The sequence below is a fragment of the Cetorhinus maximus genome, chromosome 14, assembly GCF_964194155.1.
Source record: "Cetorhinus maximus chromosome 14, sCetMax3.hap1.1, whole genome shotgun sequence".
NCBI classification, from domain to species: domain Eukaryota; kingdom Metazoa; phylum Chordata; class Chondrichthyes; order Lamniformes; family Cetorhinidae; genus Cetorhinus; species Cetorhinus maximus.
The window spans coordinates 16,002,147-16,015,551 of NC_135892.1; the positions used below are offsets into that span (position 1 = coordinate 16,002,147).

A 13,405-nucleotide genomic window follows, 5' to 3' on the forward strand; every position below is an offset into this window, starting at 1 on the left:
GTCGTTTACAACAGTGACTACACTTCAAAAGTATTTCAGTTGCTGCAGAGGAAGACAATGGGCCAAGAAGGTGCAGGATTTGCTGGTCTGTGTTTTCTCCCAGCCCTCTCCTCAGCCAGCTGAGCTAAAAGTTGTTGATAGCTTCACATATCTGGGCTCCACAATCACCAGGAATCTGTCACTTGGTGCTGCAATCAACACACACGCGCGCGCACACACGCATACATGACAGGGGCTTCAGCTGTTATGTCCAAGCTAAATAAGTGTGTGTGGAACAACAGCAACCGGACTGTGAACACCAAACTGCAAACCGAGCGAGAATGTGTCCTTAGTGCACTCCTCTACAGTGATGGGACCTGGAAAAAAGGCGGAACATTTTCCACCTTCGCTGTCTCAGATGTACCCTTGACAACACCTGGCAGGACAAGTCACCAACTCCGAGTCCTTGAGCAAGCCAAATCCATCAGCACACACTCATTGCTAAGCCAACAACGACTCCTCCAACTCGGCCACTTTCATCGGATGGACGGCGGCCGTATAGCCAAAGAACTTCTGTACAATGAACTGACCGCAGGGCCATGAACTCCTGGACATTCATACTTCCACTACAAGGCTACCTGCAATTGAGATACGAAGATGGCGGGCATTGACACTGACAACTGGGAGACTGCCACTGACGGCTGTGGCCTCTGGAATCTGACTGCTTGGAAGGGCGTTGGAAGGTACGAGCAGAAACAAAAAGCCCAGTTGGCAGAGTAGAGGGCCCAGAGGCAACAGGGGCAGCGAATTGTGCACCTTCCCAGCCCCCTTGTCTTCCTCTGCAGCAAATGAAGCAGAGACTGACATACCAGAATGTGGCTCCTGAGCCACATCAGGCGGTGTTTAACACAGAGTTGACCACCAGGCTGCAAACCGTCATCTTACAAGGCAGGAGGTTGCTGCCATGTAAGGAGAAATTGAAACAGGAAAGGGGATGGTTTTAAGTAATGCCTTAAAGGAGGAGAGAGAGGTATAGAGGCAGAGAGGTCTAAGATAATTGTAGGATTCTGTCCCTCATTCAGCTTGCTGAGGACTGGGATAGTTGTCGAGTGTTTCGCCGATCAGCTTAACTTAGCAAAGACTAGTAACGAAGGATGAGCTTTCCTAGTATATATGACCCAATGACATGAATGGCCACTCATTGATGGCAGCAAGATTCACTTGAATCATTTTGTAGAAACATTATTGAATTGCTATGGGTTTGAATCAGGGTATAGACTATTAATACACACCACCAGTTTAACTTCTGAAATGAGGTAGCTGTAACTGTCTCATCCAGTTATATAGTTAAATAATATCAGTTATATAGTATACCATGTAGTTTAGGATGAAAATATACAGCTTGAAAAAGCATTACATTCTCTTGACGCCACAGAGACACGAGTATTTAACTCAAATTAATTTAAATGAATCTAAAAGACCTCCAAGACTCTCCTGCTGTGTGGTGGCAAATAACTTTAAAAAGAAATCAGTGCTGTTTAGAAGAAAGGACCATCATTTGCAACGCGATGATGGCAGCATTAGATGTAACAACAACTTTCATTTATATAGCACTTTCAATAAAGCAACCTAAGGCGCTTCAGGGAACAAACTGACAAAATTGACAGAGCCAAAAAGGGAGACAATGGGACAGGTGGGTTTGAAGGACTGTCTTAAATGAGAAGAGAGAGAGGTGAAGAGGTTCAGGAGGGAATTGCAGAACTTAGGGCCTAGACAGCAGAAGGCTCAGTCACAGATGCGGCGAAGAATTTGGGGGATGGGTAAGAGGCCATAGTTGAAGAAATACAAGAGTTCTCAGTTTTAAAGCAGGGGGAGGTTATAGAGATAGGGATTGAGAATTTTAAAACTTGAGTGTTTGGGGACTGGGAACCAGTGTAGGCTTATGTGAGTAATGGGAGAATGGACCTTGGTATGAGTTAGGATATGGGCAGCAGAGTTTTGGATGAGCTATAATTTTTACAATGTACATTATATCACTGTATTGAGTGTTCATAAATGTGGAAGAAAAAGTTTATCTGCGTTTTTTTTCAATGTTGATGCTGCCCCTAAGACAATTCATCACTATGGTGTGTTCAAAACTGGGAAGGTAATGCACACACACACACACACACACACAACACACACACACACACACAACACACACACACACAACACACACAACACACACACACACAACACACACAACACACACAACACACACACACACAACACACACAACACACACAACACACACACAAACACACACACACACAACACACACACACACACACACACAACACACACACACACAACACACACACACACACACACACACAACACACACAACACACACACACACACAACACACACAACACACACACACACACACAACACACACACACACAACACACACAGCAAATCTGGGCCAATTCCACCCTAAGTGCGGTAGCAGATGGGAAAAACGACGATTTACCCGCCGGTCACAATGGCGGCTTTTCATGGTGTACCATCCCAATCCCGCCTCATTAATCATGCATTCCCAGAAAACGCGCTGTTTCGATGGCGCGTGGGCTCCGATTCGTCTGCCATGCCAGCATCTCACTGCGTCCTCATGCCGGGCACCACATTTAAAGTGCAGCTGCGTGCATACCTGTCAGTGCTGCCAGCCCAGGACGGCTGCGTGCACACAGGACGGCTGCGTGCACACAGGACGGCTGCGTGCATACAGGACGGCTGCGTGCACACAGGACGGCTGCGTGCACACCGGACGGCTGCGTGCATACCTGTCAGTGCTGCCAGCCCAGGGCGGCTGCAAAGAAGATGTGGCCCCAAAAGGCAAGCAGGCTGCAGGCCCCAGGTTTAGTGACGTGTCTCTCGAGGGCCCCTTGGATGCTGTGGAGGCCCGCCGTGATGCCCTCTACTCCAGCACTGGCCGTAGGAGGGGCAGCAACATTACCACTTCAGCTTGGTGGGCGATGGCAGTGGTGATTAGTGCCAATGTTGCACAGAAGGGGTTGGCCATCCAATGCATCCAATGCAGATAGAGGATGAATAATCTCACTTGTGCTGCCAGGGTATGGCAATCATCTCATCACTCTAAACTCACACACTCAAATCCATCACACATTCACTGGCATCTCACTCACTGCCAGCTCAAGGGACATCACCACCCATTCTCACACACACACCCTCACATCTCCATCTGGCCTCCCCAGCCCTCACCATCTTGAGGCCACTTGCACAGATCAACAAGTGCCCCCACACACACCCTGGGATATCTCCCTTCCCCAGTACAACTCTAGCCCTGCAGCTGCGCCTTATGGTTGGTCTGGTAGATAGAGTCCTGCCCGTGAGCCCTCCTAAAAGTGATGCGGTGCTGCCTGCAAAGCCTGGCGCTGATGACTGCGAGTGCTGCCCGAAGCAAGGTAGGCAAACAAACCTCCAGGTCACGAGCAAAGTGCAGCTCACCAGGTGCACGTCGCTTATGTACAGCTGTGAAACACATTGGCATGGAATCACGCTGACGTGCCTGGGTGATCCAGTGTGGGGAGATGATTCTGGTGAGCTGGGCTTACAATGGTATGCTGATGTATTCCAATCAGTTTGCCGATGTCCGGCGCCGGGAAATGCGGCCTACCATTGACGGGCAGGGGGGACAATTGCAAACTGATTTCACGATGTTGCAGAACCGATTTTTGGCCTTCTTGCCATATTGTCCGTTCACGCTACCAAACACGCCCGACACCAGCAGACACTGAAAATTCCGTCCACACACACTCTCCCTCTCAGAACACACGCCACAAAAGCGGGTACAGTAAAGCCAGTGAAGTTTGGCACCACGTTTTTTTAATTCATGCAACAGCCAGGTAAAAAATAAAAACTGGATGAAGGAAGAGAGCTGCACTCATAGCCTATCCTGTTGCAGGTTGGCATCCACACTGGAGAAGCAACATTCATCAGCCACCATGGTGGTTTCACAAATGGATGTTTAAAGTAGACTGTGCCTTTCAGGGACTGAATGTGACAAATTAAAATTATCTACTGAGATAACAACAGGATCTGCTTTAGGGAGCTTGCAACCTGGATCAGTGCCCAGGGTCCCAGGCCATGAGGGGCACCCAAAGCTAAGTAACAAGTGCTGGTAGCAGGACGGAGAGGAGGGGCCCTTATCTTAATCTCCACTGGGGACCTGTATGAGTCCAATGCCAGCAGCGAGCAGGACCTCAAAGATTCACCTTCCTTCCTTCTCCAGGCGTTAAAACAGCCATAACTAGGACGAGTGAAACTTCGCTGTAATAGCTTTTTTCTCATCTTCAGTAGACTGCTGACAAACCTACCCGACTAGCCATTGCTCAGGACCCTGACTTCCCATTCCAAGGCTTACTAATCCTGAACTCCCTTCAAACAGCCTAGGTTTAGCTGAGCAGGAGAGCGGGGCAGAAGCTTAAAGGTTAACTAGCTTTATTTACTTGCTGGTTCTAGCGGTTCTCAAGGGTTGTTGGGTAATTCAGATTTTCAGTTTCTGCAAAACACCGGAGGAGCCAAAACCAAATGACCTCACTGTTGGCAAAAGATAGTATTGTCTTGATTATTTTTAGAAAGTGAAATCTGTGGTTAGTATTCATTTCCACTTTTGCTGACTCTTTTTTTGCTCAATGTTACCCATATTCCCTCCAATTCTGGAATGACAAAAGATGATCCTGGAAACACACAGCGGGTCCCAACAGCATTATTTTAAATTAGTCATTCAGAATACAAAAAAAAAACAAAAAAAAAAGGTGGAAGAGCCAAACAAGTTCATGTTTTAGGTGTGGACTTTTCATCAGAACTAACTCAGCCAGCTGATGCTCAGTTCTGATGAAGGGTTTCTCCTTGAAATATGGATTAACCAGAAAATGTTTGCTCATTTTCTGTTTTCATTTCAGATCCCTAATTCTTTACGCCACACTTGCCAATTCTGGGATCTTTAAAAAAAAGTCACCTCAGCATCTTAAACGGCACCATCCTGCAACTTAAAAGCCAAATGAAAAATAAGTTAATGGTTTGCTCAGACTGCTTGTTTCCTGTTTCAAAGACAGCTAAAATCTGTTCACCAGATGACAAGCATGCTTAGTCAGCCATTTCATTTCTTCCAAACTCCTGCGGCGTATTTGAGTAATTAAACATAGTGCTGTCAAGGGCCAAGTGGTGGGTGTGTAGAGCAAATCCTGAAAAGGGAAAACTTAAATAGAACTGAATAAAACAAACTAAAGTTAGCATCTGCCTTTTTCTAAATATAAAAAGGGGCAGATTACTGCTAGATCAATAAGAGCCATAGATATGAACAATTTTTTACCCCCTCCGCCCCAAGGCTTTTGACCTTTAATTTCTGCTCTTGACAGAAGCTTTCATTAGGGCTGCTATATATTGGTCACAGTGAGTACCACTGTGCATCCTGCAGACAGCTCTTCTTTGGATCTTCCCTCCCTCTACACAGGGAGGTGCACGGTTTCCCTTCGACACTTGCCTGCAACACTTTTGAAATGGCAATTCATCACTGAATCTGCGACTTGCAACTGCAGGCGAGTCTATGTTGGCAATCGATCTCCATGCTCCATTAACATTGTCAGTGTGTCTGTACTGGGAGGACTTGGCTGGGTTTTGGCAAATTATCTAAACAAGACATTACTTACACTTCTGACTGAATAACTTCCCGTTCAAATAGCTCATTGCAACAAATATTATCCCAGCAAGGATTAAATAACCTATGATTCATGGCTGATTTTTAGCTTTCAAATAATTTGCAAAACTGAAGACCAATAAAAAGGCACTTATTTCTCTTGAACTAACCTTGGCTGTTGATAAATTTTATGGGTGTTGACCATTTTTCTACAACATTTACTAATCCTTAGTTAACAATACAAAAGCATCTATACCCCAAGCACTAAAACTATGAACACTTAAAGGTTAACCTCATGACAAGCTCTGTTCTATTGCACTCAGAGCCTTTATAAAATGGTTCTGTGACGAGTGTATTTACATAATCAGATATGCTACATATAATTAAACTTGTTTTATAATTTCAATACGCTTTTAGAGGCAGTTTCTGAGTGAGAACCAGATGAGTCCAATACACACAACCAACATTGTAAGTAAGCCTTTTAATAGGACACAAGAACATAGAGCAGAAGAAATGCTGCAGGAATAAAGAATATGCTATTCGGCCCTTCAAGCCTGCCTAATAGGAGCGGCCTTGAAGTATAAATGTTCGAGAAACTTTGTTTACAAAGAGGGAAAATGCCAGCAAATACTTTAGGCCACATTTAGTGACAGTGTCACACGCAGGTGATTTATTTCAACATGAATTACACCACTGGATCACGAATTTATCACCCCACCCAATTAAGCCTCTTGAAACAGAAAAGGCTGGCTTTCCAAAAGCTGCACTTATACAGACTAGGTTTCGGGGTTTTTTTTTACCCCATCAAGTGTCCCTTTAAAGGCACCTGCAGTGTATCAAACTCTTCATACATCAATCTTAGTACTGACGCTCCCCACCCCCTACCCTTAAAGGGCAGGCTCTGAGACATTTGCAAGACGGCGTTCCTCCTTCACTAACATACACAGTAAATCTCATTACATGAAAAGAAACTCAAGTGCCTCCTCCAGAACTTAACTGTTTCTATAATGGCACCGCAGTGCACCTCAGCAAGTCATGCAGGAAAATGCAATTTACTTTCAAACGTCAAAAAGACCAGCCGACAATTTGCTCACCTATTTCGTCTTCGGGGATGAGGGATTCTATTGGCGGGTCCAACTCCGAGCTCTGGATCAAGTAACTTTTAACCTGGGTCATGAACTGGCGAATGGTGAGCAGCATGTCCGTGCTGGAGACGTGGCAATCCTTGTTTTCCTTGAAAAAGCTGATGTAGTCCTGGATCAAGCAGCCAAAGTATGTGCGCTTATCCTGGGACATTTCTGCAATTTTCTTCACCATCCTCTTCTCCGGGGTCATGAACGAACTGAACACGCCACTAACTTTTTGAATGTGCGACTTTACTATTTTCGGGAGGACGAAAGAGCCGCGTCTTTTCTTTTTGGGGGTGCAAGGTGGGGGGGCAACCTCCTGGTCACTCTCAGCGTCAGAATCCTCCAAGCTGCTGTTTGTGTCGCCCTCGTGGTTGTACGGGCAATTGCGTTCGACATCCATAGTGCTGGAATCCGATTCCGTGGAAGTGGTCGACATGCTCACGTCGCTAAGTCGCTGCCTCTCTTTGATTTCCAGGATTTGAGCACTGATATTTCCAGCCGGTCCTTCGCCACTACAAATCACGTTGTGCAATGGCCGAGCCTCACCCTTGCTTCCAGCAGTCACTGCCTCCTCTGATGTGTAATCAAAGATTTTCTGTGCGGCTCTCAGTATAGGTGTCGAGTTTCTTTCCATTTCCGAGCTGTTGGCTTGCTTCTTGCTGCGGGGCGGTGGGATCGGAACAGCCTTCGTCCCTGGGCGTTTGAACGCGCCAGCATCTTCACCTGCTTGACTGCTGCTTGTCGTTGGGCTGTTGGTCTGGTTCATGTTCGGGCTCAGCCGAGGGGGCGGTGGTCGGGGTGGGGGGAAATAGGGCCTGCCCGTCTCCCTGGATTTTGCACACTGCCTTTTCAGGCTGCCGTTAATGTCTTTGCTATGCACTTCTAAAAACAGGGGATTTATAAAGCACAAAGCACCATTGGTCTGGCTACATTCCAGCTCTGAAGGCGTCCGTGTCTGTATGGAATGCACTCCATTTAAGAGAGAGGGCTGCTTCGTTTCTGTGCTCGGGCAGCCTGTGTTGAGAGGACTGGTAGGAGGTGCAGGATTCTTGGCTACTCTCTTGTACACAGGAGAACTCCAGAACTCTGAAACAAAAGAATATCATAAAGTTGAGAACAGATGGGCTTTAGTTTCCATCTAGCGTACGTCACTATAGATTAGAAATTAACCCTGTCAGGGACTGACCTGTCACTATTGCTGGATTTCACAACAACATCTTCAAGAGATCACTTTATGAATGTGGAAACAATTCCAGTGACAAGCTGTAAAATTATTAAGCCTTACCTGATACGAAGCAGCATTCGCGAACGCAATAAAAGTTTATTTGATTCTGGGTTTAAAAGGGGGCAAAGTCCAATAACGTCAGATAAGACGGTGTTTGCCGCTTCTGAATGAGTGAGTATTTTCTACAGATCAAAGACCCTACAGTCTTCTCAATCCCGCACTTCAAGCAGAATCTGTAGACCTAAAGTATACTCACCCAGACCCAAGAATGCAATTGCTTCCAGCTCTGTCTCAGTCTTGGCAGCTGTAATTCCATGAGGCAGTTTTAAAGGGAAAGGCAGCACATCCCTTTTGAAAACAAAAAGCCAGAATTTAACGTCACTGAAGGCGATATTGAATCCGCATGAGTAAGTCAGGCAAGCGGTAGGGAATACTTTGGGAAAATGTGGGAAGTCCCAAGGAAGTTTTGCTGATCATTAAATCGCAAAAGAAATTCTTTCACAATAATACATATGCATTCCTTTATATTCCAGTAAATCTCTACAAGGCTTTCAGTCAAGTATTCCCCTCAACAAGGCTTGCAACTTTCCCTTAATATCTTTTTAAGTTCAAAATATTAATTTGCTTTTTTTGCACTGGATTGGTGTGTGAATGGGGCTGAAGACACTTTTTAGACATTGCCGTGCTCCATGGATCCATTTACACTATATACCAGGCATCAGAGAGAAGTCTAACAGTGGTGCCACCAAAATTGATCTCAAAATCATGCTGCTGAGGGGTGTAAACTGAGGAGTGTACCTGTGACAAACTGGCTAGTGTGCAAGCACACCATTCAATTGCATCATGAAATCATCAACTAGTCATACCAGACCAGATTACAAAATGCGCGGGGAAGTGAGGCATATCTGTAATAATGTCATCAAGGGTCACCTCCATACAGAATGAGTAACACACTGCCATTGGTACAGCTCAAGTAGCAGGTAGACCTAACTCTCAAGAAAATCTGTCTCTTTCATCAGTTTAACAAAATTCATTTTTATTATCTTCACCTGCCTGTATGAGACCTAGGTAGTGGCACCTTGCAGTGAGGATGAATGAAGTAAGGTCACCACGCATGCACGTAAGAGCACAGGCCCCGACTCTCCCTCCTCCCCTCGCCCGTACAGGTAGCGCTGTCGGGTGTGTGTCACGCTGGGCGGGCCTGAACTGTCCCGCCCACATAAAGTGGCGGCAATCGGCTCCACGCCTGCCCGCGCCTGCTCCTGACCAGCCCGCCTGACAGGCAGAAAATTCTGCCCCAGGGGTCAAGAGTGTCCCACTGTGAAGAGGAGGGTCACTTCATCAACATTGTTAAGTTGGGCTCACAATTGCAATTGGAAGGCCGATTTACATTTGACAATTGTCGATTGCGTTTCCCAGGGGCTGAGAAACTTGGCAGTGAAAGGGAGGTGTGAGCTGTTGGCTGCACAAGATAAGTATCTTTCATAGCATCCCTCGAGAGTCAGGACCCACCACCCTGTCCAAAGGCCTAATGGCAACCCTCCCTCCTCACCCCAATTGGTGGGGACCGTCCCGGTCGTGGCCTCCTGCTTCTGGTTTTCCAAAGGCGGCCTGGATGTTAACTTGGCCGGCTGCAGGGCGGGAAACGCAAGAGAAAACGACGAGGCCCTGCCAGTAAATTTGGCAGAACCCCCACATCTTGTTGGGTTAATTGGCCGTTTTGGGCATCCCTTTGCCACCTCCCTCTAAATATCGGGGATCAGTACTAATAATCTGCGGACAAGGAAACGAATTGTGATTTCTCCTCAAGCACAAGAATATTTATTTATGCTCCTGATCTCCCATTCCTCAAAGCGGTTATATTGAAAATAAGCCCACCCACTCGCCCTAGAGTAACGGCCCCTTTAATAAGGAGCATCACCCAGATTGACATCCCCACCTGAAGTATTATCCTAACTTTTCAGTGCTGACAGACAGGCTGTGTGTTTCCAGGATTTAAAAAAAATATATATTTTGGACTAACAGCAGCCTTGCCCAACACAAGTTGCTTTTGTGAAGCAGTGACAGAGGTTGTTTTGACTTGAGTCGTGACCAGAATCATTACCACTGCTGCAGGACCTAATTATACACCAGGTGTTCAGTGAAAAACATTGTGCTTTTAAAGAATTACCATTCTCAACACCACCCTCCCCCCTGCCCCCCCGCCCGATACCAAATGGTTTTTTTAAACACGCGTAATGGTTTTGTTTAATTTGGGGAAACTTGCTTTTAAAAAAAAAATTCCCCAGCAGCTTTGTGGAATCGCTCAACTATTTAATCAAGTATTTCCTGCACTGACCCAACAGGAAATGGTTACTTTTGTAGTCTAGGATAACAGCAGAGATGCATGGGCGTGGGTGAGTGGATGGGAGCAGACACACAAAAGAAACCTTTCTGAACTTCCGACATCAGTTTTTGCACCAGACAGATTAATAATGTTGACATTTTTCGCTCCTCTTACCTGCTGATACAGTAGAAAGCAATGAGCCTAAACAAGTCTGCGAAGCTCAGGCAAGATCCTTCCAGTGAAAAAGCTATATAGCAAGAAAGAGAAAATTAGCAAGCAGCACTTAAGGAGCGTATGAAAAATCCATTAGACAGCACAGGGTATTCTGTTAAAGCCGTGCAGTAAATTAACCAAAGTATCATGATAGTCTTCACTAGTAACAAAAAAATGCAATATGTCTGTTTTGAGACAGATATAGCAGACATGACTGCTCTCTCTAAGCTGAAACAGCTGTTCTGAGCCCATTCACATGCCAAAATTAACTTGTTCCACACTTGCGGTGACATCCTCAAGGGTTTATTGGAAACGTCAACCTTTCTGAATAGAACTAAACAAAGACTATTTAAGTTATATGTAGGTAGCACTTAGACAGACTTAGAAGAACGCAAGTTAATTTTCATATGGTCCTTGGGTTTAATTGAGCAACCAGCTTGAAAATCCAGCTCTATTTTCCAGCATCCCTCTCACCATTGCTGCATTAGCAGTAGGGCCGCCCAGCTGGTAAACACAAGGCCAGTCTGCTAATCACTATTTAATGTACCATGCACATGCTGCCAATATTGACCTTTTTTTTAAAAAAAAATGTCAATATTTGACCATGACACAAAGGCATAACGCCAACATCAGCAAAAAAATGGGAGCAGCCATAAATGCAATGGAGTTTAAGTTTCCATCCATTCCACTTTGACCGGAATAAGCAATTGGTTTCCCAGGCGCTGTTGCTAGCGATTCAGGAGAAACGGCTCTCGTTTGCACTGTTCTTGCTTGTGCAATGCCTCAGTTGTCAGGGCTAGCAGCCACAACCTGTTGGTTCCCCTGTTTATGGGCACACACTGCTTCATTACTGCCCGTGAGGACAGTACCATTAGGATCAATGAAAATTGCCTGGAAACTCCCAGGTCCTGAGAGAGCAACTTGGGGAAGAAGAGACATCAACACAAACTAGTTGTGGGACGGACAGAGAGAAAGCAATTCACACTGATGGAGTTGGGGGAGAGTGAGAGAAACACACAAACTGCAGGAGGAAGAAAGAGTGGGGGGGTGGGGGGGCGGGGGGGAAGAGAGAGAGAAAGAGAGAGAGAGTTAGAGAGAGAAAATAGAGACAGACAGAAAGAAAATAGAGACAGACAGAAATAAATGCAAATTAGGAGAAGGAAGGAGGGAGGGAAATGTAAACATTTTTAAAAATTCTTTCACTGGACCTGGGCATCGCTAGCCAGCATTTCTTGCTCATTTCTAATTGTCGCTTTCTTGAACTGCTGCAGTCCGTGTGGTGTAGGTATACCCATAGTGCTGTTAGGGAAGAAGTTACAGGATTTTGAGCCAGCAAAGGAATGGTGATGAAGTTCCAAGTCAGGATGGTGTATGACTTGAAGGGGAACTTGCAGGCGATGGTGTTCCCATGTGTCCGTTGCCCTTGTCCTTCCAGGTGGAGGATGTCACAGGTTTGGACAATGCTGTCAAAGGAGAATTGGTGAGTTGCTGCAGTACATCTTGTATACAGTACCCACTGCTGCCAGTGTAAGCCAGTGGTGAAGGAAGTGAATGTTTGAGGTGGTGGATGGGGTGCCAATTCAGTGAGTGGTTTTGTCCTGTTGAGTTTTTTGTGTTGTTGAAGTTGCACTCATGCAGGCAGGGAGGGAGGGAGAGAGAGTTCATGTTGGCCAATGATGCACATTGTTGAAAATGGTCCCAGGGGTTAGGCTTCAGTCCTTCTCTCTGAGGACTGAGCCACGCCTTCCTGAAGCTGGGAAACAGCAGTGGGGTGTAGGAATCAGTGTATTGAACTAGGTCGGGTTAGGTTTAATTTATTATGTTTATAGCCCGCTGTGTATTATAAATTCATAAAATTGTGCATGAACTTTAGTTGTAAGCTAATTATATCGGTGGTGATTTTGTTGAATCAGTGGAACTTATTTGATATTTCTCATTGCATTTGATAAGTGCAGAAACATACGAACCAGGAGCAGAAGGAGGCCATTCGGCCCTTGGAGCTGGCTCCGCCATTCAATAAGATCAATGCTGATCTGTTTATACTTTGAGTTCTACATTCCCAACTACCCCCAATAACCTTTGATTCCCTTGCCTAACAACCTTTGCCTTAAAAATATTAAATGATCTCACTTCCACTGCCTTTTGAGGTAGAGTTCCAAAGTCGCACAGCCCTCAGAAAAAAATCCTCTTCATCTCTGTCCTATAAGGGTGACACCTAATTTTAAAACGGTGCCCCCTATTTCCGGACTCAGCCACAAGAGGAAACCTCATTTCCATGTCCACCTTGTCAATTCCATCCTGCATCTTATATACTTCAATCAAGTCACCCCTCACTCTCCTAAACTCCAGTGGAAACAAGCCCAGCCTGTCCAAACTATCCTCACAAGACAACTCGCTCATTCCGGGTATCAGTCTAGTAAGCTTTCTCTGAAATGCCTCCAATGCATTTACGTCCTTCCTTAAATAAGGAGACAAAACTCCACACAGTATTCGAGATGCGGTCTCACCAATGCCCTGGATAACTGAAGCATAACATCCTTTCTTTTATTTTCAATTCCTCTCGTAATAAAGGATAGCATTCTATTAGCCTTCTTGATTACATGCTATACCTACATACTAACTTTTTGTGACTCATGGACAAGAACACTTAGATCCCTCTGCACCTTGGAATTCTGCAGTTGTTCCCCAAGTAATTGTCTGCTTTTTAATTCTTCCTGCCAAAGTGAACAACTCCCACATTATACTCCATCTGCTAGGTTTTTGCCACTTACTCAACTTATTTATATCTGTCTGCAAATTCCTTATGTCTTCTTCACAACATACTTTCCTATCTA

At 45.5% G+C, this 13,405-nt stretch overlaps 1 protein-coding gene across 9 annotated transcripts in view; it reads right to left on the reverse strand.

Annotated features, from left to right (window-relative positions):
• Positions 1-13,405, reverse strand: part of LOC144689463 (ras and Rab interactor 2-like) — a 152,565-nt gene that overhangs the window by 15,788 nt on the left and 123,372 nt on the right. For all 9 annotated transcript variants that reach the window (XM_078556569.1, XM_078556572.1, XM_078556568.1 and 6 more), the window contains 3 exons: positions 10,533-10,605; positions 8,289-8,380; positions 6,772-7,893 (listed from right to left, as the gene is read on the reverse strand). In XM_078556569.1, coding sequence (XP_078412695.1) covers positions 6,772-7,893; positions 8,289-8,380; positions 10,533-10,605 — 1,287 coding nt within the window. The remainder of the gene's footprint in view (positions 1-6,771; positions 7,894-8,288; positions 8,381-10,532; positions 10,606-13,405) is intronic.